Source organism: Phyllostomus discolor, chromosome 4 (genome assembly GCF_004126475.2).
Source record: "Phyllostomus discolor isolate MPI-MPIP mPhyDis1 chromosome 4, mPhyDis1.pri.v3, whole genome shotgun sequence".
In the NCBI taxonomy this organism is placed as follows: Eukaryota; Metazoa; Chordata; class Mammalia; order Chiroptera; family Phyllostomidae; genus Phyllostomus; species Phyllostomus discolor.
Genome location: NC_040906.2, coordinates 77,721,089 through 77,744,264, shown reverse-complemented (window position 1 = coordinate 77,744,264; position 23,176 = coordinate 77,721,089). Strand labels below are relative to the sequence as shown.

Below are 23,176 nucleotides of genomic sequence, written 5' to 3'. Positions count from 1 at the left end.
CCTCAGTAAATAGCTGCTGATCGATTGATTTCTAGTTTTCTTAAAGAAAACCCATTCATATTTGGAGAAGTTTAGTGCAGTGACAAAACTGTCTTCACTATTTAAGTGAAAATACATAGCATGTCACTTATTTTAAAAATTGAATTGTCTAATATGTAAAAGGTAACAGAATTCCCCAAAGGTCTATGTAGAGAAATAAATATTTCTTTTTATTGTCAAATTACATCAACTTTATTGCCTCACCTAGCAATCAATTTAGAATTAAAAATTATAGTAATCTAATATAGATTATAGCAACCTAACATAGAATATCATTAATATCCATATTATGACTGGAAAACAATGGTAATTACTTCATCTTTTCAAGTTTGTATTTTATTTTGTAAATAGTTTTAACTATAAAGATGGCCACCAACTGCACCAACTGTACTTCTAAATGAGTATCCTGGATCACTGGGGGAAAGATCAGGTAAATATAGATCTTTTTTTAAATTTTGCAGCAACCTATCATCTATAAGAAAATTGAAAAAAATCTGTATTAATTATCTACTGATTTTTTATTTAAAATACATTTCGTTTTTCATATAAACACCACTGGTTAAATTAGGTTTCCTTACAGGATTATAGTGCTAATGTAAGGATGGGTCTTTTATTCCATCAGAAACGAATTGCCAATTACATCTCATATCTCTTTAACAGGATTATAGTGCCTATAGTTTCAGTACTCTGATAGTATATCTCTTCAAGGAAAAAAGGAAATGTTTAAATCACTAGATTATTTTTACACTGATATAAAAATAAATCGAATTTTGTTAGATGTGTTATAGAATGCTATATTAGCCTGAGAGAACTCTCATAACAAAATACCATAGACCAGATGGCTTAAACAATGATAATTAACTTCCTCACAGTTCTGGAAACTAGAAGTCCAAGATTAAGATGTTGGCAGGATTGGTTTTCCTCAAGGCCTCTCTCCATCCTTAAACTGAAGATGGCTACACTCATCCTGCCTCTTCTCATGGCCTTCCACCTGTGCATGTGTGGCTGTAGCATGACTTAGTGTGTCAACACTCTCTGCTCTTATAAGGACATCTTTTAGGTTGCAGTAGGACCCATTCTCATAACCTCACTTTAAGTTAAATAGCTCTTTTAATGCCCTTTCTCCAACTACAGACACATTCTAAGATGCTGGAGATTTGGAGCTTCTATACATCAATTTTGAGGCACCACAATTCAATGAATAACAGGTGCTATGGTAAGACGTAAGGATAGAGAAGTTCTGGATTCCTACTCCAGCCTTGTTACTATGAGCTATGAGGTTCTTTACCAAACGACCTGTTTGAGTCTTGTTTCTCATTGTTTTAATGGCCACAATACCTAGTCTATATTTTTCATAAAATGAGTTATAATGACCAAATTATATTTAATAATACTGATGTGCATATTTTAAAGCATTATCACAGTACAAGTACATGTCGTTTCTACAATTCTTATTTGTGAAAGATGAAAATTAGCCTTGTAGCTGCATGCTAATTCTAGAAAAGTATTTTATATTTATAATTACTTTTCTTTTGGCAACTCAATTAGACATGTTGGAAAGTAATTGTTTGTTGGTTTGTTTTCTTCTTTGTGACTAACTAACCAGAAAGTTCTGTTCCAGTGAAGGGATTTTCTGCTATGTTTAACTAATCTTCCAAGTTTGAGCCTTCCTTCCTAGGGCATCTTCTGAAAGAAAAGAAAAGAAAAAGAGAGAGAAGAGGAGAAGAGAAGAGAAGAGAAGAGAAGAGAAGAGAAGAGAAGAGAAGAGAAGAGAAGAGAAGAAGGAAGAGGAAGAGGAAGGAAGGAAGGAAGGAAGGAAGGAAGGAAGGAGAGGGAAGGGAGGGGAGGGAAGGCGGTGAGGAGAGAAGAAAGAAGGAAGGGAAGAAGGGAGGAAAAGAGAAAAAGAGGCCTTGTAGACTGAATGTATTGCTATAAGCCACATTCATGATTGGTATTCTTCCACCTTTATCCTGTTTTTAGCTATCCTCTCATGAATTTTCTTTCTGTCTTTGAGCAATTCCTCCCATCCTAAAAATCAGGAAAGCTAATATTACCAAATTTTAATTAAAAACTTCAACCCTGCCCTGGCCAGGTGACTTAGTTGGTAGGAGCATCATTCTGTACACCAAAAGGTTGTAAGTTTGATCCCTGGTCAGGGCACATATGTATGTTGTGAGTTCAATCTCGAATCTGGGTGCATAGGGTAGGCAATCAACTAATGTTTTTCTCTCATATCAATGTCTTTCTCTTTCACTCTCCCTGCTCACTTTCTCCTTTTCTCTCTCTCAGACCAATGGGCATATCATTGAGTGAGAATTTAAAAAAATAATTAACCCCAAGCCTGTTAGGCTGCCTGACTTGGAGCACAGCCAAGTTAGCAATTAGTAGAATGATGATACTCTTTTTCTTACTGTAAATTCTGTAGCTATGTTATAGTAGGGCTTATATCCTGCTTTCAAGGAAAGATAATGGAATGGGGGGAGGAAGAAAAAAGACAAGACATTGTCATTTAAAAAGTTCTCAGAACACAACATTCTTTGGAACTTCATTTAGCAAAATATGTCATTTTAGAAGCACTTCTGAGTGAAAGTCAAATGTAAATTTTATACACTGACTGTAAAGAATAAAATATCCTCTGGGAAGAAATGTACTCAACCGTGAAAGGTAAGAAGGCTTCATCCACAACCCCAAATGCTAGGGCAATTGTGGATAATGATGGATTGGATCGTTTCTGAGAAGACTCCTTGCTTAGCCTTCAGTTCTTCCCCAAAGGGCTCTGCAGTAGCACTTGTTTACAGCACATCATCCCTTACACCCAGAAGAATTTTACCAGAGTTTCCTCTGTTCATTGATTTTATTCTACCCCCTTTCTTTCACATTATTTCAAACATTTTATTTGCTGTAGTTTTCAGTGTAGGATAAGGGACATGAGTCTCTTTTTAATCTTGTGACCTGTGATCTTGGATAAGAAAACCAAAAAGCAGTGACTTTTTGAGTAAAAAGCAAAGCCTTTTTGAATGCTGGTCTTGCTCCACCTGTCTGAGCTGTAGTGCACTCAGTTTTGTCACCTATGCCTCCAATCAACCTTTCTTAAAATCACAGAAGCAGACTTTCAGAGATGTATTAGCACACTGGGGGCAGAATGAAGAGAAATCTGACCCCCCCATCCCATTCCACTGTGCTAGGAAAATGAATCAATATTAGACAAGCCCTTATAATTCACAATTGTGCTTTCTTCCACCTTCATGTCACCCCTTCATCTCAACTCTTAAGTGGGAGTCTTTTTATTATAAGATGGGTCAGTGTTCTGGCCTCTCTACTGCTAAAATGAAAAGCCTCACAGTAAAATGAAGAGCAAAACAAAACGAATCGAAAGAGACATAAACTGTCCTCATGGGTCTCATAAGCTTTCCCTTTAATCTGTAAGATCATTTCAGCTTCTCCACCTAACAAAAAAGCTCTGCTTTGTGGTTCTCATATATTAGTTCATTGCAAAGCGACCTCTAAATCACTATTACATAGAAACAAGGACCATACTGCCAGTCACTTTATTGTTCCTATAGTCTACTTTGAAAGCCCTATTCTACTTATGTATCTTTAAAGAGTGATATTGACTCACTAATAGTCTCCCACCTGAATTGCATTTTTATTTCTTTGACCTCTGTCAAAGAAAGAAGGTTTAGAAGGAAATTATAAGAGTATGTCTACCTTATATCACAGAGGAAAGGTCATTGTATGAATATAAGAAGTTCATTAATATTCTTTGTCTAAATAGAGTTAAAATCATACAACAGAAACATAATAAAGTCAATGGCCATTCATGCAGAGGCATGTCTAACCCTAATAACTTATAGCCATTTTCATTTTTTATACATACTTCTATTCCTATTACACAGGAGACTTGTTATTTTTACTGCATTCTTCAATTAGAAGTGTTTACTCCCAAAGCCAGTGTTATATGATTCTGTTGGGATAGACTTCCATGTTTTCAAATCACTCTGTAGTTATCAATTAGGTGGTCTATGGGGTCCTCTTAGGCATTAGATCCTTCTTTACCTCAGTATTTAAAAAAAGGACAAATCTACTTTCACCAATAACAGCCAACTTAGAGGAGCCCAGAAGGACCATAAACTCAATTTTCTAAAATCATATAACATCTGCATTTCAGGGCTACAGTGTCAATTAAATTATCTTATTCATTAACATATTTTTAGCCATGTATCTTCACTTCAGTCAATTAGTTAACACAATGTTTTTGGAAGAGTTCCTAGGAAAAGCCACCTGTCCCAAAATAATCTCAATAGCAAATTTGTCTTAATTTTCAAATGCAATATATCTAATTATTAAAAACTGTTAAAAATTTAACTTGAAATTGTGTATGTGGCAAATTAATCCTATTCCTAGTCACATTCTTAGAAAATAAAACCTACTTAAGTAAGAAGGGGATAGGGGGCAGTTAAGATGCTCTATAAGAAGACTCTTAGGGCATGGTGCTTGCTCAGGGCTCTGAGTATCTGGAATGCAGATGGGGTATATAGTAGAGAGGGGATGTTACTATGGAACAGGCATTATCTAAGCACTTCACTATGAGGCTAGTACTACCACGTCCATCGTACAAATGAAATAATGGAGTCCTGATAGGTTTTGGTTAGTTGCTCAGGACAAAAGATATTTGTGGAGGAGGAGCTGGTCTTGGAGATAAGGAGTTGGGATTCAGAAGCCCTGATCATACATGGTGCTTGCCACCTCCTGTGGTGAGAAGAAAGGAGAATGGAAGAAAGGAGACTATGGAGAGAAGAAAGGAGAATGGAAGGAGACTATGGCACAAGCCCCTTGGTGCCTCTGTCTACCCAGTATCTATTCTCCCCTCTTTCTATATTAGCACAGCCAATTTTATTCTAGAAGGCAACAGGCCCTGTTGAAAATATTCATTGCTCTACACCCTATATGATCAGTTCTAGTGAAGAAGATCTAAGCATTTATGTACTTACTTTGCTTTCTGTAAAACATATTGCTTTTCTGAAAAACAGAGAAAGTCAGCTGGCACTGGCCTTCCTCCCTTTTCCCTTTTCTTCTTTCTTTCTGGAACAGAATTATCTACTGGCAGAGGCAGAGCAGCATTCTGTGCCTTTATTACTGGCAACTCCATGCTAAGGATGGCAGGGCAGAAAGATAGAGAAAGCCTGGTGCCATTCCAGAACTGCCATATTAATTCTGAATTTTCTACATTTTCAACTTTATAGATGAGGAAAATAAACCCTTATTTGGTTAAGCTACTGTTTCTGTTCCATATGGTGAAATGCAATCCTAACCAATAAGGAGACGTACCAAAATAGAAGAGTAAACCCAGCTTTTTTAGAAAACATAACATGGTTTGAGTCTGGCACTGTATGGTGGCAGGTACATGCACTGCTCTATGCCACATGCTTCCACTGTGAGGGGGGATTCTGTTCCTTGCACAGACCCACCCTGTAATTTCATGGTGGGTATGATTCAGCAATGAGTGACATTATAACAGGGGCTGGCCAACTACAGCCTGCTGACCGAATCTGGCCTGTGGCCTGTTTTTTACAGACTGTAAGGTGAGAATGTGTCTTATATTTTAAAGCATTAAAAAAAGAAGAACATTCAACAGAGATCATATGGGGCTATGAAATCTAAAATATTTATCATCTGTTTTTTAATATAAAAACTGTGTTGACTCCTGCAGAAGGACAGGACAGAGTCCATGTGAAAATTATCACAACTCCCCAGGTTGTAAATGTTACCCTTTTACGAGTCCATTTTATCTTACTTTGTTGGCCAATGAGTCATATATCAAAAACATGATCTGTAATTAAAGTACACTCTAAATGATTTTATGACAAGGGAGTAGTATAGGGCAATAGGAAAAAAAAAGGGAGAAATAGCAGCATTGATACTATTCTGACTTAAAAAGAATCAGTTTTAAGTATATTAAAGTCAGTTTCCCAGAAAATATCATACATCAGCTGGAGATGATTGCTGGAAAGGAAATATCATTAAGCATTCAACAGAAAATCCTATAAGGAATTAAATTTTGAATACTTCGGAATAAAAGTGCCTTTCAAGAAGACTTTCCAGCCACAGGTGGTACCAAGCATTCATCTCACAAGTAAACATCCATCCTTCATTTTCATTCTTGTCACACACAACTCTAGACCAACAACTGAACTGAAAGCCTTAAGTAGAAGGATGGTGATTTCCCTGACTTCTCATTCTCATGGCCTCATAGGGCCTAATGATGATTAGCCATTTATTTAGACACTTGAAATTACCTCACATAATGTGGAGAAATGTAGACTTTCATTTTTAATATGAAGCTAAAGAGTAATTTTTCATATCCAAAGGTAAGGATATAAATTAATAAAGTTATCCATTTTCATATTTTAGAAAATTCATCCTGGTGTTTCTGTGTGCATCTTTATCTTCTAAAGCATTTTAGTCATTAGTATTTCACAAGGCTTTTCTTATTCCTTGACCATTTCCCTTTTTTCCTGTAATATTTTGCCATCATTGCAGAACTTTTACAATGCTATAATAAATTCCATGCTGTACTGGTTTTCTTATCATTTTAAGGGCCAAATGAATTTAGGGGGAAATAAGCAAATTGCTTCAGCTGTTTTTATCTAATGTTTTGTAGATAGGACATAGTTCAATCCAAAACTGATAACACATATTTGTTCATACACTGAGCACAAAATCATCCTTCCTAAGAACCAGTCTTCAAGGGTTTTGATTTCTAGTATTTATCTAGTATTTGATTTCTTGTAATTTATCATTTCTCATAAACTATGCAACTACTTGATGTAGATCAGTGTTGGCTGAATACAAATGTCATAAAACAACACAATATAAAGCACTCTAATTAGAAAAATGGACATTGTGAACATTTGGATCAAGAAATCTAAATGTGAAAAGTCTGATATGTTTTATAAAGGTGTTTTTCCTATGCGAGTCCAGATTTCAATTGATATGATCTGAAACCATTGATCTGAAACAGGCTAATTAAACATAGACCCAAATACATTGTCCAGATTAAATACCCAATTATAATAATAGTTATTTCTCTATCTTTGTTACAGAAACTATTATATCAATGTATATTATTATATATCAATATAACAATATCAATGTTAGTGTTTCCTTTACAGATACTCAGCAATTTCAATATTTGAAGTTAGAATAAGAATGGCCAATATAAAGAAATATTTTTAAATCTAACACATCAAATGTTATTGGAGAAGAAAATAACTATATATTTAAAAAACTGCCAAAAATGTCTTGAGTAGGTATGGATTTCATTTTAAAAATTAAGTAAACAGAAAAAACATATCTTTATTTTTAATTTACCCACATATGATTTCTAATTTGAGGCCTTAGTCTTCTAAAGTCCCTAATCTGTATGAACTGAAGGACCCACCTTTTCCACAAATGCAAAGTGGTGTCTACTTTCTGAGCAGAGTGGATATTCAAAATATTTAAGGTCATTGTGGTAGAGACAGACCATTCAGAGCAGATGCCCTGTCAACCAGGGTAGAGGCTGGCTGGCAAACACATGTTCTGCTGCACTGAGGCACCCCTGCAGGGGATCAGCTAGTTCTAGAGGCAAGAATTCAGCTTTGATGGGGTAACAGAATATTTGTCATCCTCCAAATTTGACATTTACTTTGAGGTTAACTCTCTCTGGACTTTAGTTTTGACTATCGAGATCCTTGCTTCCACTCCATACCACAAATCCTGTCTGATTCCTATACTCATCTCTCTCTTAAGAGCAAAGGGACACCATCATTCTTTGTTCTTCATCAGTATAAAGGGAACTCCTGCCCAGGTAGGCTATCCAGTCATTGTTTTCTTAATTGCTTTTGCATTGTGCAAGGATACAGTTCCACGACATTTCCCCTTCAACCTGCTTTCCTGGATATGGGTACCAAAAATAAATCTCATGTCTCTGTGATATTTATTTTCTTCTTCCACCAGGAATGTGTCAGGAGGATCAGGACACAAATGGAATACTCCAGTACCAAAACTCAAAAATGGAAACTTTTATTCTGATTATGCTATAAGAATTGTTCTAGCTAATGATGAAATAACTCCTAGATGACACTTAAATAGGAGAGATTAAAGCTTAAAAATCATTCATATATATACACGGCCCAATTTATACATATGTGTATGTGTATGAATTATGATTCTATAGATATGGAATCATATTTTATATGTTTATAGGCCAGAGCATTTATTATTGTTGTCTTTTCACATTATTGTGCCATCTACACTCATACTCATAATATTGAGATTTATTACCATTTTTAAACAGTTTTGTTAAGGTAAAATTCACATACAATACAATTCACTCCCTTTAGTATGTAAAATTCAATATTTCTAAATATATCAACAGAGTCCTGCAACCACACTGCAATTCCATTTTAGAATGTTTTGATCATACCAGAAAGAGACCCCATACTTAGCAATCACTCCTCATTGCCTTCTACTACACCAATCTTCTACTTTCTATAGCTGTATATTTGCCAATTTGGGGTCCTTCATATGAATAAAATAATAAAATATACGGTCCTCTATGGCTGGCTCCTTTTCCTTAGCATGATGTTTTCAAGGTTCATCCATGAAGCCTGTATGAGTACTTTATTCTTTTTTATTGCCAAATAATATTCCTTTGTGTGGATTTATCACATTGGATTATACACTAGAGTTTTTTTTCTTATTAATCTATTTTTTTCCTCTTATTATGCCTAGGAATCTTTTCTATGCTATGCAGAGCCTTGTAAAGTTTTTTTCCAGAATTAAACTGGTAAAATTAGTAAAAATTACAAATATAGTAAACAACTAAAACCTCTTCCTGTTGAAGAAGTGACCTATTCAAAGAGAAGCAATTAATGCAAATATACAAGTGCCCACATGTTGAGAAATTTAAAAAGCATTAGCAAACATAAGACATATTAATAAGGATTGCCTCTACTATCTAATGGCAAGATGTACATCAAAATCTATATTGGTTCTATCTGCAAGTTATATAAACAAGTATATAAAAATGAAAAATGGAACCAATAATTCTGTTTAATAATGTGTCCTGTCCTATGATATTAATAGAAATAATAAGAGAGCTAAATCTTGATTACTATTTCTTTTATGTACTCCTCTGTCACAAAATGCATGAGAGAAATTTTTGGAGAGGGTCTTATTCCCTTTTAGTGCTATGTTTTAAAGGCTTATATCCCTCTTCAAGTCATTTTTTCTAGTAGTAACACAATCACTTTGAAAAATTAACCTTGCATTTTCTTCCCTTAGCAAGTCAGTTCATACTAGAAAACTGCACTTTATGCTTTCATTTACATAATCATTTTAAAGGAAACATAAATGTAAGGTTTCAAGTTTCTTAGTCTAGTTGAACAACAACAACAAAAAGAATCAATTACAATATCAGTTATCCATGAAAACAACTGACATTTAGTTTTACATGTAAGGTAAATTGAAACGGCATGGAACCTTTCTACTCACAGGTATCTAAGGACTCGTCTGAATCATCAGGACAGTCAGGGTCCCCGTCACACAGCCAACTCTGGGAGATACAAGTCACATGATCGTGGCAAAGAAATTCACCAGGATCACATGACTGCTGATCTGAAAATGAAAATGTTTCAAAATAAAATATGAATGATCTGAACATGAACAGAAGAGCAGTACAAAGATGAAATATGAGAAACCAATACATAAAAGGTACACAGATAGGATCCACCTTTTCTGGTCAGCAGTAAAGCTAAACCAAAATATTTGTTTTAATTTTAGCCACTTAGCTCAAGTACACCATTTTGATAGAATTGACGCTGATGTGGTCTCACACAATCTATTCTGGGAATAGTTAGAAATTCTATTTATGTTTATGACTAGAGACTTTGTCGTATCAGATAAGGCATATAGATATCTCAATAAGCTGGTTTTATAGATGGTGATCTAAAACAGAAGTTTTGAACACAGAAATTTTCATTCCTCCTTTGCTCCAAGAAATTTTCATTCCTCCTTTGCTCCAGATTTTTCAGAAGAAAAATCTGAAAGAGTTAAATATTGTACCTAAACTGCATCTTTGCGTATTCAGTTCTTAACATTCCATCCTAATACTGGAACTCCATGTCTCTACATTAGTTAGACAACCAGTCTCCTAATATTTTCTTCTCCTTTTTGCTATGACTTTCCAGGTGACAGTTTTCACTACTAATACAAAAAATATGGTAGTAAACTTCCATAAAGCTTTGCTCTAACTTGGATTTCTACAGATGGGTATATCCAAAAAGTCCATTATTTTCCTTCTATTGTTTCAGAATATTTAAGATCTATCATCCTTCATCAAGTCCTAATAAACTCATTAGATATTGTTTCTTTTCAATATACTTACTTATACCCTGAAAATCCATTCAACAGCACATTTTGTATTTATATTTTAAATGGAAAATAAATATTTCCTACAATTAATGACATTTGATTGTGAAGGAGTGCTGGGAACCACATAGTCATTTGACAGCACGCTTTTGTTATGTATACACAAAAATGATTCAAATATTTAAAAAAACATCAGTAAATAGGTATTTCAATATATATCAAATATAAATTCTAAGTGATATGAAAGTATTAGTCTATTGCTTAATTGGCACTTTTACCCTAGCAATTAAAATATGATGGTTTATATCCCACACAATAATCTCATGAAACATGGTATATCTTTCCTTTCTCTTCCTCAATTTCTTTCCTTTCACTCCAACATAACTTTCAATAAATATATGTTACAAACACATAAAACATCTTTAATCTATAGGCATGGATAGGTAATTATTTTTTTCTATTTTTAAAACTATAGATATTTTCTGAAAACTAATATTATCCTATTTTTAATAAATGTACCATCAATACCATGCTCATCACCACTGCTATAATAATTATTGTTGTTGTTTTTTTTTGCATTAAAACAGTTGTGTCCTTGAGCATACTCTGTATTTTGCCCTAGACTTGGTGCTATAGAATCTAAGATGTAGTAGTCACAGTCTTTGTCTTAAGGACCCAATAGATTACTGTGCCAACAGACCAACAGTACAAAAGTACTTCATATACAAAAAGTTGTGAAATAAATAAAAAAATAGCTGCTAAAAGGAGAGACCACAGATAGAGACAGATAGAGATAAATATGAAGCACAGTTTGAGGATGTAAGCATAACTTGAAAGATGGGTAGGGTATCAATAAATGGAGAACAAGTACAGGGCAGTCCTGACAAGGGGCAGTGCAAACAAAATTGCTAAGGCAGTAGCAACTACAATGCATTTGATACAAATAAAAGTTTTCTCTTTCTTTTTACTAAAATCAATATGACATTCATGTTATAAGACCTGAGAGTGACATCCATTTGAATAAAAGGTCCTGTGCTCAGCAAAGTGGGAAACACTGAGGAGGACAGAGTAGCTGGAAAAAAGTGAAAGGAGGAAGAAATTAAGTGAGGGATTCAGGGAATATAGCCTTGAGAGTGGCAGATGAAGGCTGTGAGTACTGTTAAAAGTAGAGGGGGAAACCACTGGACTGTTCTGAGTAGAGAGACATTCTCTAAATTACTCTTTAAAGGCTTACTCTGGCCACTGTGTTGAGAATAGAATACAATGAGGTAAAGGTGGAAGCTAGGAGATCATTAGGATGGCACTGCAATAACAGGTTGTATGGGTATATGTGTTGGTGAAAGGAAGTTTCACAGGAGTGTTTGATGAGAAAACTGAAGCCAAATACCTTGTTTCCCATTCCATTACATGTCAGAATCTTGAATTCAAATCTCTGGCCCCAAATGTAAGATTTTTTCAATGGTTTTTTGAATATCCTGAGTATGGAGCCCTTGGGAGATAATCAAGAATACATATGCATTAGGCAGTGATACATTTAAGCCTAAAATTCAGGAGTACGATCAAAACTAGAAGAACAAAACAGAACTGAAGCTTTCAGAAAACATTAAAGCACGAAAATAGATGTAGCTGAAATTAAAGTGAGGCATGGAGGAGGGAGAAAGGGTGGGAGGTGGGGAGAGAGACAGACAGACAGAGAGAGAATAAAGTAAGCCTAGGTCAAGCAAGGAGACAGAGAAGACAAAGTTTAGCTAGAGATGCAAGAGGAAAAGAAATTTATTAAATCCGTGTGAAATTTCAATAATTGGATTGAAGAAGGGGTTAACTAGTGACAAAATTTGGATATGACGAGCTCTGAAAAGATGGCACAGACTTGCAAGCTGAGGGAAAATGCCACTGAAGAAATAAAGAGATTAGAGGCCCAAGAAGGGTGTGAAAGTGAAGGACTTTACCATGAAAAACCCATGGGTCTGGAATAAGAACCTAAATAATACTGAAGCAAAAAAAAATTAGGACAGAAAAATGAAATAGATAAATTATTAGCAGGTAGGCAAGAAAGTTAAGGTATTCTTACATGGTTGGGTTTTCTCCAAGAACTGAAATGCAAGACTTGAAATTTGAGGAAGTACAGTTGGAAAGAATGGTAAAGATTTAGAGTAACTGCTGTGGGAAATTAAAGAGCAATCAACTAAGAATTTGAGGAAAGTACTTTTTCTAAAGGCAAAAAATAAATAAATAAAAAGGATCCATCTAAGATTGAAAGGTATATAATCTACAGTTGAGTATTTTGTTCATTTTGTTTTGTATTAATGTCTACATTAGGCCATAAATACAGGATAATCCTTTGGGAAAATCCAACAAGAAAATCCCTTTGGATAATATGCAACCCCCCATCCTCAATAGGTATTCATATGTATGTAGACATAGACACTAATTCATCATAATTCAAAAATAATCTTTTTTCCTAGAAGTAAGATAGACCTAACAGAATTTATCTAATGAGCCTATAAGTTTGTAAAGCAAACTCCAACTTTTAAAACAATTAACACTGCTGCAATTTTGGGGACAGTTTTATATTATTGTTCTAAGAAATAGCCATTAAGAATATCCTCCTACAACCCACTTACTTATTTTCAATCAGATATTCCATTTCAAGGTCAGTTTTTAACAGCATTGATTATAGTATTCAAATAAGTGAATTTTTAGTATTTCAAGTAGATTATTTAAAATATATTCTCTGGATTGAGTTCCTTGATTCAGGAACTAAATATGTTGTTTGTATGTGTATTTTCCACTTATCCTGTTTTATGCTTCCTGCTATATTTCTGAAATATCCAAACTAATCCTATTTTAAATGCCTTCCTATTGTGTGAAACATGGTGTTATACACTGTAATTAAGAAGAAGCTTACGAGAAAGGGCAGGCAGTTTCACTTACATCCCTAAGGAAGAAGAGCAAAACTAGTACAATGTCTACTTGTTTGTAATAAAAGACTTTTGCAATCAAAAGACATGAAAAGATTAGGACAACTGTAGTTTACTGAATTTGAATTCATTCTGGTATGAGAAAAGCTTAGTATGAAAACCCTGCTGCACTTATAGGAAAACATCTAATTACTTATTTTAATAAAAGTACATATTATTTTAAAGCCCTGGCTGGCGTAGCTCAGTGGATTGAGCACGGGCTGCGAACCAAAGTGTCACAGGTTCGATTCCCAGTCAGGGTGCATGTTTGGGTTGCAGGCCATAACCCCCAGCAGCCGCACATTGATGTTTCTCTCTCTGTCTCTCTCTCTTTCTCCCTTCCCTCTCTAAAAATAAATAAATAAAATCTTTTAAAAAATACACATTATTTTAGAAGTAAGATACAGATAGACTTGCTGATAGAAAATATACATGAGTAGTCACAGACCAGCTAACTTACTTTTTCTCACTTTAATATTATGATGAACTGCTAATTTTGATATTTAAAAAAAACTATCAGAATCAAATACTAAAACTAATATCTGTCAATATTAGTCTATTGAATAATTATGCAGCCTCCAGCTCCTTCAGTATTTCACTATAATTAATTTATAATAATGTTATACCATCTCCCTTAGAAGTCGACTTCCTATTTAGATATTAGTGAGAATGTTAGTTTATCAACAAATTGTCTGCCTACTAATGCATAATGGGACACTACAGGGACACTTAAAGGAAATATAAATAATGAGCTCCAGTATCTAATTACAAATTAAAGTTTAAGGAAGGACAGTCACACTTAACATCTAAATTCCTGAGGAGTCTGACATCAAACCTAGCTAAATTAAAAATAGGTACAAACATTTGCAACAGCTTAAGTATTAGGGAAATGTTATGACAGGTTTTCAGAACTTAGTAAACAACAACAATATTTATTTATTAGATCTATAGCTCATTGTTAAACATAGGATGGTTAATTATAATACCCCATTTATAGCTGTTAAAAGAAAAATATGGTTATATTCCCTTTCTTCTCATATGACTGGCAATGAATGATTATCAGGAGAATAGAATTCTTGTAGAGACCTACATAGCATATTACCAATTCATCTTAAAATTTTGATAAATCTCATATAAAATTTTAAAAAAATGATGCTAGTTATCAAGTATCAGGAAGTACCTTATTTTTGTTTCTTCACATTCTCCTACACCAGAAAAATACAAATGTAGATGAAGAATAAATTCCTCAGAATTTTGTTTATGTTGTTTTTCATAATCTGGTCAGAGATATTCTGCTCCAGTGCTTTATTTTGCTATTCTTTCACCTTAGAACTTTTAGTTCTCCATACTGCTCTATTCACTTTCCCTAAAAATATCATTTCTATGTCTTTAGTGTTTATTCATTTGTTTGGAATGTCCTTCCCCATACTACAAAACTGTAGTCATTTTCTAAATTCCAATGACATTTATCTCCTTTAATTTAAACTTCTACCACTAACTTTTTCTGTCTCCATCACTGGTTCCATCACCCACTACTTAACCACCAATGAGCTCCTACTGTATTTTACTCTGTGCATTATAGCTACTAGACAAAAAGTCCCTAGAGGGCATAGCATTCTGTCTTGGATCTCATATTTGCTCCTAACCAGCTGATTTCAATGAAAAAAAAAAGAACACATTTTATAAAGAGAATTATACAGTGTTTTTAAAAAGAAATAAAGAAAAAAAACAAAGAAGTAAACAGTGTTTTACTTTTTATTATCAGAAGAATGAATTGCTTTATTTAGTTAATCAATAAAATAAAACTAAGTTCTCCCATGGTTAAAATAAAATACCCTGAGTAGTAAAGATTATACCACATAAAATTAAAGCATCCATGAACACTAAAAATCATACTTGAGAGAGATTCAATGTTATTCCCTAGAGTCTCTTAAAGACTATACTGAAAATTACACTTTTACAATAGCTGGTAGTATAATGGTAACTTTGCCAAATACATTAATGACATTAATTTTTAAAAGATAATTCCTTTAGGAATATATTCATTGTAAGTGTAAGATTAAATTAAGCTCATAATTTTAAGTCCGTGTTTAATAGGAATACAGAATATACTTGTATTATAGACATTTTGGGAGACTGGTATGGGATAAGGTAGGTAAAATATGGTCGGAACTAGTGGTTACATTTTACCAAGGAATATGAGGTCTGTCCAGATAAAGTCCAACCACTGTTAATATAATAGGAATGGTTTACATGACATCAGTGTAAACTTGCAGCCAAGGAGAGTGGACTGGATAGTGCCTGCGTGAGCAATGACAACTTCGCTCAACTAGTCAATGGGAGTGGTACAGGTCACTGAGTGAGCACATGCACTGTGTGGCCATCACATTTAAAATGACTGAGTAGAACAACGAATCTGCATTACATTTTGAGTTAAGCTTGAATATTCATCCATGGAAACTATTTGAACAATTCCGAAGGCAGCAGCTATGGACAACTAGTGATTGGCACCTTCATCACAATGATGTGCCTGCTCATGCAGAGTTTTTTGGCAAAACATCAAATCACCCAGGTGACTCAGTCCCTCTAAGCCCAAATTTGGCACCTTTTTCTTGCTTTTCCCAAAACTAAAATCACCTTTGAAAGGGAGGAGATTTCAGGCCATCAATGAGATTCAGGAAAATATGATAGGGCAGCTGGTAGTGATTGGGAGAACTGTGTGAGGTCCCAGGGTGCCTACTTTGAAGGGGACTGAGGCATCATTATCCTACATACAGTGTTTCTTGTATTTTTTATCTTCTTCAATAAATGTCTCTATTTTTCATATTATTTGTCTATATACTTTCTGGACAGACCTTGTCTATCTCCATAAATGCATGATTTATTGAAAAATAAATCTTATTATATATAATAGATTATAATTTGTGATATAGTTTATCTATGTTAAATTAATCCTTATTAAAACCTTCCCCAGGCTTAAATTAGAGGGATATTAGTAATGAAGAGTATTCATATTTCAATGGTATATGATTTTTAATTAATAATTTCTACTGTCATGCTAAATCATTGGTGACAATTTAGAAAGCTAATTACTCAAACAACAGACATATGCACTCCCATACTCATATATTATGTACACGTGATTAAGAGAGACTTGAAATATTTGAATAAGAGCCCTGTGGTGGACTGGATAGCAGCAACCCCAAAATGTCCACATCCTGATTCCCAGAGCCTGAGAATATAGACATAGTAAAAGGTTTGGGAAGATGTGATGGCATTAAGAATCTTGAGACTAAGACACTAGCCTAGATTATTCAGGTGAGCCCAAAGCAATTACAGGGGTACTTATAAGATGGAAGTGAGACAGGAAAGAATAAGACATGAACACAGAAGCAAAGGGTGGTGCATTCTGAGGATGATGCCAAGAACCAAGGGATGTGGACAGCATCTCAAAGCTGGAAAAGGCAAAAAAATGAATTCTCACTTAGAACCTCCAAAACTCGACTCCAAGAACTCAATCATGTAGACATTAGGCTTCTGACCTCCAGAATGGCAAGATAAAAAAGCATGTGTTGCTCTAAGCCACTAAATTTTTGACTGTTTGTTACAACACAATACTAAACTAATACCAAACCCCATGACACAACCCACATACCATTATATAAGCCTGATTGAATGAGCAGCAAACAAGCAAGCTGCTAGTGATTTTACCACTAATTTAAAGGGTTTTTTCCCTCCTAAATTATTTCCTGTTAGTTTCAACACTACCTACTTAAATAAAACATCTTTTTATTTCTCTTTGATGTCAAATGACAGTCAAAATACACCTGCATAGGACTAAAGCCAGCAATAACAGCTAATAGCATATGACAACATTTTATTTTAAAAGTAAAAAAATCATAAATGCTCAAATAAGTGACATCCTTGATTGGGAAATATATGAATTGAGAAATAAGTATGTGTGAATGTATTCTCATAAGATGAGAAAGTGCAAAAGTGTGATATCTTTCTATTATGAGAAAATTGTAATTAATTGTATATTTTATGCTTCCTTTTGGTTACCAAATTTACAATCATCCCATGCCTTATTAACCACTCAAGTTTTTAGTGCTTCAAATGTCAATTTGTACTTACAAAATGTCTCATATAAAACTAAGACAATATTGAAAATTTAAAGAACTACATTTTCCCCAATAAGAAGCTTTGCTCATTTATTTTTTTCTATAATAATGAACAACTGAAAAGTATCTCTGTAAATATTTCAAATCCAATTTGACATTTAATTTCACACTTAAACTTATCACACTTTCAAGAAGGAAGTCAGTTTTTTTCCTTGATCATTTAAATATTGACAGTTTCTTATTTTATTCAGGCAGTGATATGGAAAATTATAAAATACTCAGCACAGACCTGTTTGAAATTGCTTCTTTACCAAGAAAAAAAAAACTTAAATTACTGGGATAAAAACCTGTTGTTTATTTAGCAAGAGACAAAAGATATATTTTTAGTGTAATAAAACTGGTATATTCAATATTGTTGACTAGAGCTTTTATTATCATTGGACTAACTCTTTGCAGTTCTGTGTTCTTTTCTAAAATTTCAGTAGAAATGTTCTATTTCCTTTTTTACCTGCCCTTTCTCAAAAGCTCACTGAAATGAATCTTCAAAGTTATTTCATATACCACATTATTAAGAAAGAAAAAATTGACAGTTCTCCTTCTTAAATTTAAAAGAAAAAGCCTGAATTATTGACATTTCTTTGCAAGTTCTAGTCTCTAAATTCTATATGATCTTCACCCAATCTTGTAGGAGTTAGCAAAATTCACATCTATTTTCTCACTTCTAAGCTTAGTGAGATATAAAGCAGATGGTTAGACTTTGGCTCTTTCAGGGGTAGTACAAGATCTATTCTTCATGTTGTGTTTTAATCATTAATGGCTTTTCAAAGACTACAATGGTACTTTTCTCAAGTCCCTACTTTCTTTACAATCATGTGAGGTATGTGTTACTATAGATGTATCTGGAAATGGAGCAGCCCATGTTGTGGACAGATGAAGTAGGAGATCATAATGGGGATAGGATACGTAGGAAATACTTTTAGTCACCTACCCAACAGCTATTTTTACCTCTTTTGGAAAAATCCCACTTCCCTCTACAGAGACAGGTAAAGCCAGATCCTTGCTTTCCCTGTCTGTCTTGCAGCTAGGGCATGGACCCTAACTTTGACTAAGGATGACTGAGGTATAGAGTCTGCTAGGAATTCCTTGGGAAATGTATATTCTACACACACACACACACACACACACACACACACAAAAGACTTAAGAGGAGGAGCTCTCTCGCATCACTTTAGATTAGGCAGTTGAAGTCTGGAGCAGTCATAGACATGTTAAGAGCATGAGGATAAATAAGGCTGAGGACAAGGGTCAGCACAGTGAGGATGGCAAAGTGGAAAGATACTCAGCACCTGGGTTTTGTATGAGATTGTGGGTTACTCTGAGGTGCCTCTGAACCACATCCCACTAATCTCTGGACATTGTGTTACTTTATGCAATAAATACCCTTATCACGTTGCCATGGTATGTTGGGTAATACACTACTAATCAGGAGTAACTGATACAGGTATCAGTTCCCCAGAAAAGGTGTTTTTAAAATTATTTTAGTAAAAGAATGCATAATTGCCAAGCTTACCAGGTGAGAGATAGCAATCTAAACAAAAGGAAGCTCACATAGGGAAAACATGGCATATTAATGGCACACCAAGTTATTCATATAGCTGAAGTTTATTATTTTAAAGATTGGCTAGAAAATAGATGGAATATTTATATTGTTTGGCTTGAATATAATCAATATTTTAATGTGCTCTTCATAACCATTCATTAAGAGTTCCTGCTTTTCATTATTTTAAGTTGTTAGATTTTGTGAATACATTTTTTGTGGGACATAATAAAATAATACTATGAATGGTGGTAAATATTAAATTTTCACTATGTGCTACATGTTAAATTAAAAGGTAAAAGATTTGTGTGTGAAAAGAAACCAGAATATACATGCTAAATTAAATAATTTGTGCATTCCATTTAATACTCATAAAAATCTGTTATTTGTATCTTACAAATCAGATAAGAGACTCTTTATAAAGTTAAATGCCTTCCTTAATAGCACCCAATTATAAAGTCACAAGATCAGGACAAAAATACTCATTTGATTGACACAAAGCCTGCCCACATAACCACTAACTGAATTTTTTCACAAATGGAGGACTGCTGGCATTTTGAGCACAATGATTTTTGCATTAAGCATATATTTAGCAATATTGACCTCTAGGCATTAAATGCTAGCTGTACCTTCAAGTCATTATAGCCCAAAATATCCCACAATATATGAGCACTACAGACGTTGTACTAATGAAACTTCCTTGGAAATTACATAAATAGCATTCACCCTACTTTAAACTGCTGATATTTAGCATGGACCTTATTCTTCCAAACTAGGTCTTAAAGGTTCCTTCTCCTCAAGTCTTTTCCATCTTCTGGCTGGTACCTAAAATTCCATATTTGACTCTCAGAGAGATAAAAGAGCATCTTTGTTAGTTAACATTATAGAGGACAAAGGTCTTAGCTTAGGTGGGCTTGTGAATTTGGTAAATTGTGAAATATGAATGCAAGTTTCAAAGGTTTACCTAAACATAAGTGTAAGTAACACAGGTTATTAAGTGCTTCTCTACAGTAGACACATGTCATGAGAATTCAATCTTCATAAAAGTAATTACTGCTCTATCAAAGAAAAGGTCTAATGTAATACTTTAATGCTAATAGAAAATTAGTAAAAGTAGCTATGGAGGCCTAAAGAAATATAAATTAAGCCTCATAACATTTCCAGGAAGACATATAAATTCACATATTTTTTCACACTACACCAATGCTTGTTCTTCTTTCCCCCACAATTAAGAAATTATTGAGAAATAGTATAATTTAATCTAACAAATCATGTTACCATAGTATGTATCAGAGTATAATTATTTTCTGTATTTCAAGATCTGATATTTTAACTGCATAGGTTATATTTAATTAAATTATAAGAAAATAGATGGTAATAAAAAAGTTTTTAAAAAGCATATCTTTTGAAGTTCATCACTTATAGACATTAATGATTGCATTTTTAAACATTCTTATAGATTTTTATATGTAGGAAAAATACATATAAACTTGTTTTCTTAAAGTATTCAATGTACTGCTCTGTACATTGTCTTCATTTTTTTACTCAAAAATATTTTCTGCTTCACCTTTCTATTGGTAAGTCTAATTACATAAAATAAATTTAACATGAACATGGTAGAACATTATATAAAATTTCCACATATTTTAAAGTTTTAAAAAAGGGGAAGTATCTTGCCCTGGTTGGTGTGGCTAAGCTGATTGAACTCCAGCCTGTGAACCAAAGGTTGCCAGTTCAACTCCCAGTCAGGGGACATGCTTGGGTTGTGGGCCAGGTCCCAAGTAGGGGTCACATGAGAGGCAACCACATTGATGTTTCTCTTTACCTTTCTCCCTCCCTCCTCCTATGTCTAAAAATAAATAAATAAAATCTTTAAAAGGGGGGGAAGTGTTTTAATGTTATAATATAAGTAATAGTTAAGTTGAAAGCGGCAATAAACAACTCCGTAGGTAATCTTTGGTCATTTGTTTTATTATTTAAAAGAAAATAATGAATAAAAGTGAGATTTCACAAACAAATTGGTTTTTATTTTTAAAATTTTTAATTCTTTATTTTTATCAATTTACACTATTATAGATGTCCCTATTCCCCTTCCCCTGCTTTTGCCACCTCTCCCAATCCCCCCTCCCTCTGACATATTGTTTTTTAAACCTTTGTATGAACTTAGAAAAAATGGCCTCCAAACAGTGTCAAAATTTGTACCTCAACCTTACTTTTATCCCAAACCCTAACTACAAGGCCTGAAAGTTCTGTGGCTGCCATATAAATGATTATTATGGGGACAATAATCCTGTGCATAATGTGCACAGAAACGTGGGTGGGGAGCAGAGTAGATGGAAGCTACACTAACCCCCTCTCAGGACCAAATTGAAAATATAACTAAATTATAGGAAAATAATCCTGAATAACCAACTGAAGACTAGCTGGAGAGAAGCCATATGACCAAGGACTTAATGGAAAAAACCTCACAACCACATCAACATTGGTAGGAAGTGCAGAGTTTTGAGGGCTGACTGGACTTCAATGGGTAATAGCTGAGGTTCCAGAGGGATATTTCAGTGGCCAGGGGAGTTATTCCTAGGGTCTAAATCCCAAACTGAGCTCCCTAGCTTAGAGCACCAGAACCAGGAAAGCAACCCAAATAATATCTGGCTATGAAAAGCAGTGGGGTTTCTGTCCACCAGGGTCAATGACTAGAGACACAGACAGCCTCTTAAGGGCCAACACACAAAATTCTGTTTGCAGCCGCTTAATCCTGGCCTTTGGCAGAGAGCAAGCAGAATGGACTAGAGATGCATGAAGAGAGTCTAAGGTTGGTGGCTCTGGGAAGAGAGCTGAAAATCAGCCACCATGATCCACATGGTCAATCATTTCCAATACTATAGAAGTCATCTTTTTAGGCAGAGCACTACCCTCCATGCAGTATCAGTCTGGGGAGAAGCAATAACCCCACCCACAGGAGTCCCTCTCACCCCACCCTGTAGTGCTTTAGCCCTATTGCTGAGGAACACAGCAGGAGCCTACATCAGAAACAGAGCCTAACAGAAAGCCTGCTGGCCAATGCAGATCTCTGGTAGCTCTGAGACTTTAGCCAACACTCCCTAGAACCTGGTGCTGGTAAAGCTTCCCTGGGTGCTCAGCTTAGTTCTTTTTGTACACACCCAGGCCCAGGACAGGGAGCTACGGTTTTCTCAGGTCCAGTCACAGGCAGCATCTGACATAGGCCTCACCAGAGTCTTGCAGACTTACTTAATACATAGAAACAAACACAAAGCCAAAATTACGATAGCCAAAAGTAGAACACAAAGAAACAGGCCCCAAATGAAAGAACAAGAAAATTCTCCAGAAGAGCTAAGTGAAATGGAGACAAGAAAGTTATCAAATATAGAGTTCAAAGTAATGATTACAAGGATGCCTGATAGCATAAAAAAAGACATGGAAATCAAAAAAAGGAACAGTCAGAAATAAATAATGTAATATTTAAAATAAATAATACTCTGGAAGGAATAAACAGTAAGTTAGATGAAGAGGATCAAATCAGCATTTGAAAGACAAACTAGAATAAAATACCCAATTAGAACAGTAAAAACAAAGAAAAAAAATTTTTCGTTTTATTTTAAGGGAATTTTGTGGCAACACAAAGCATAACATCATCCACATCACAGGAACACCAGAATGAAAAGAGAGAGAGCAAGGGATCAAGACCTTATTTAAAAAAATAATGACCCAAAACTTCCCTAACCTGGTGAAGGAAAAGACAAACAAATCTAGGAAGCACAATGAATCCCACACAAGATGGACTCAAAGAGGCCCACACCAAGACACATCATAATTAAAATTGCAAAGGTTAAATACAACAGAGAATCTTAAAAACCACAACAGAAAATCAGTTAATTACTCACAAGAGAGCTCCCATATTACTGTCATCTGATTTATCAACAGAAACATTTCAGGCCAGAACGGATTGGAATGAAATATTTGTGTTGAAGAGCAAGGACATACAACTAAGGTAATTTTACCTAAAAAGTCTATCATTTAAAATTGAA

General features: G+C 34.4%; 1 protein-coding gene across 1 annotated transcript in view; it reads right to left on the bottom strand.

Annotated features, from left to right (window-relative positions):
- Positions 1-23,176, bottom strand: part of LRP1B (LDL receptor related protein 1B) — a 1,792,671-nt gene that overhangs the window by 1,479,197 nt on the left and 290,298 nt on the right. The window contains exon 2 of the mRNA XM_036023545.1: positions 9,577-9,699. Coding sequence (XP_035879438.1) covers positions 9,577-9,699 — 123 coding nt within the window. The remainder of the gene's footprint in view (positions 1-9,576; positions 9,700-23,176) is intronic.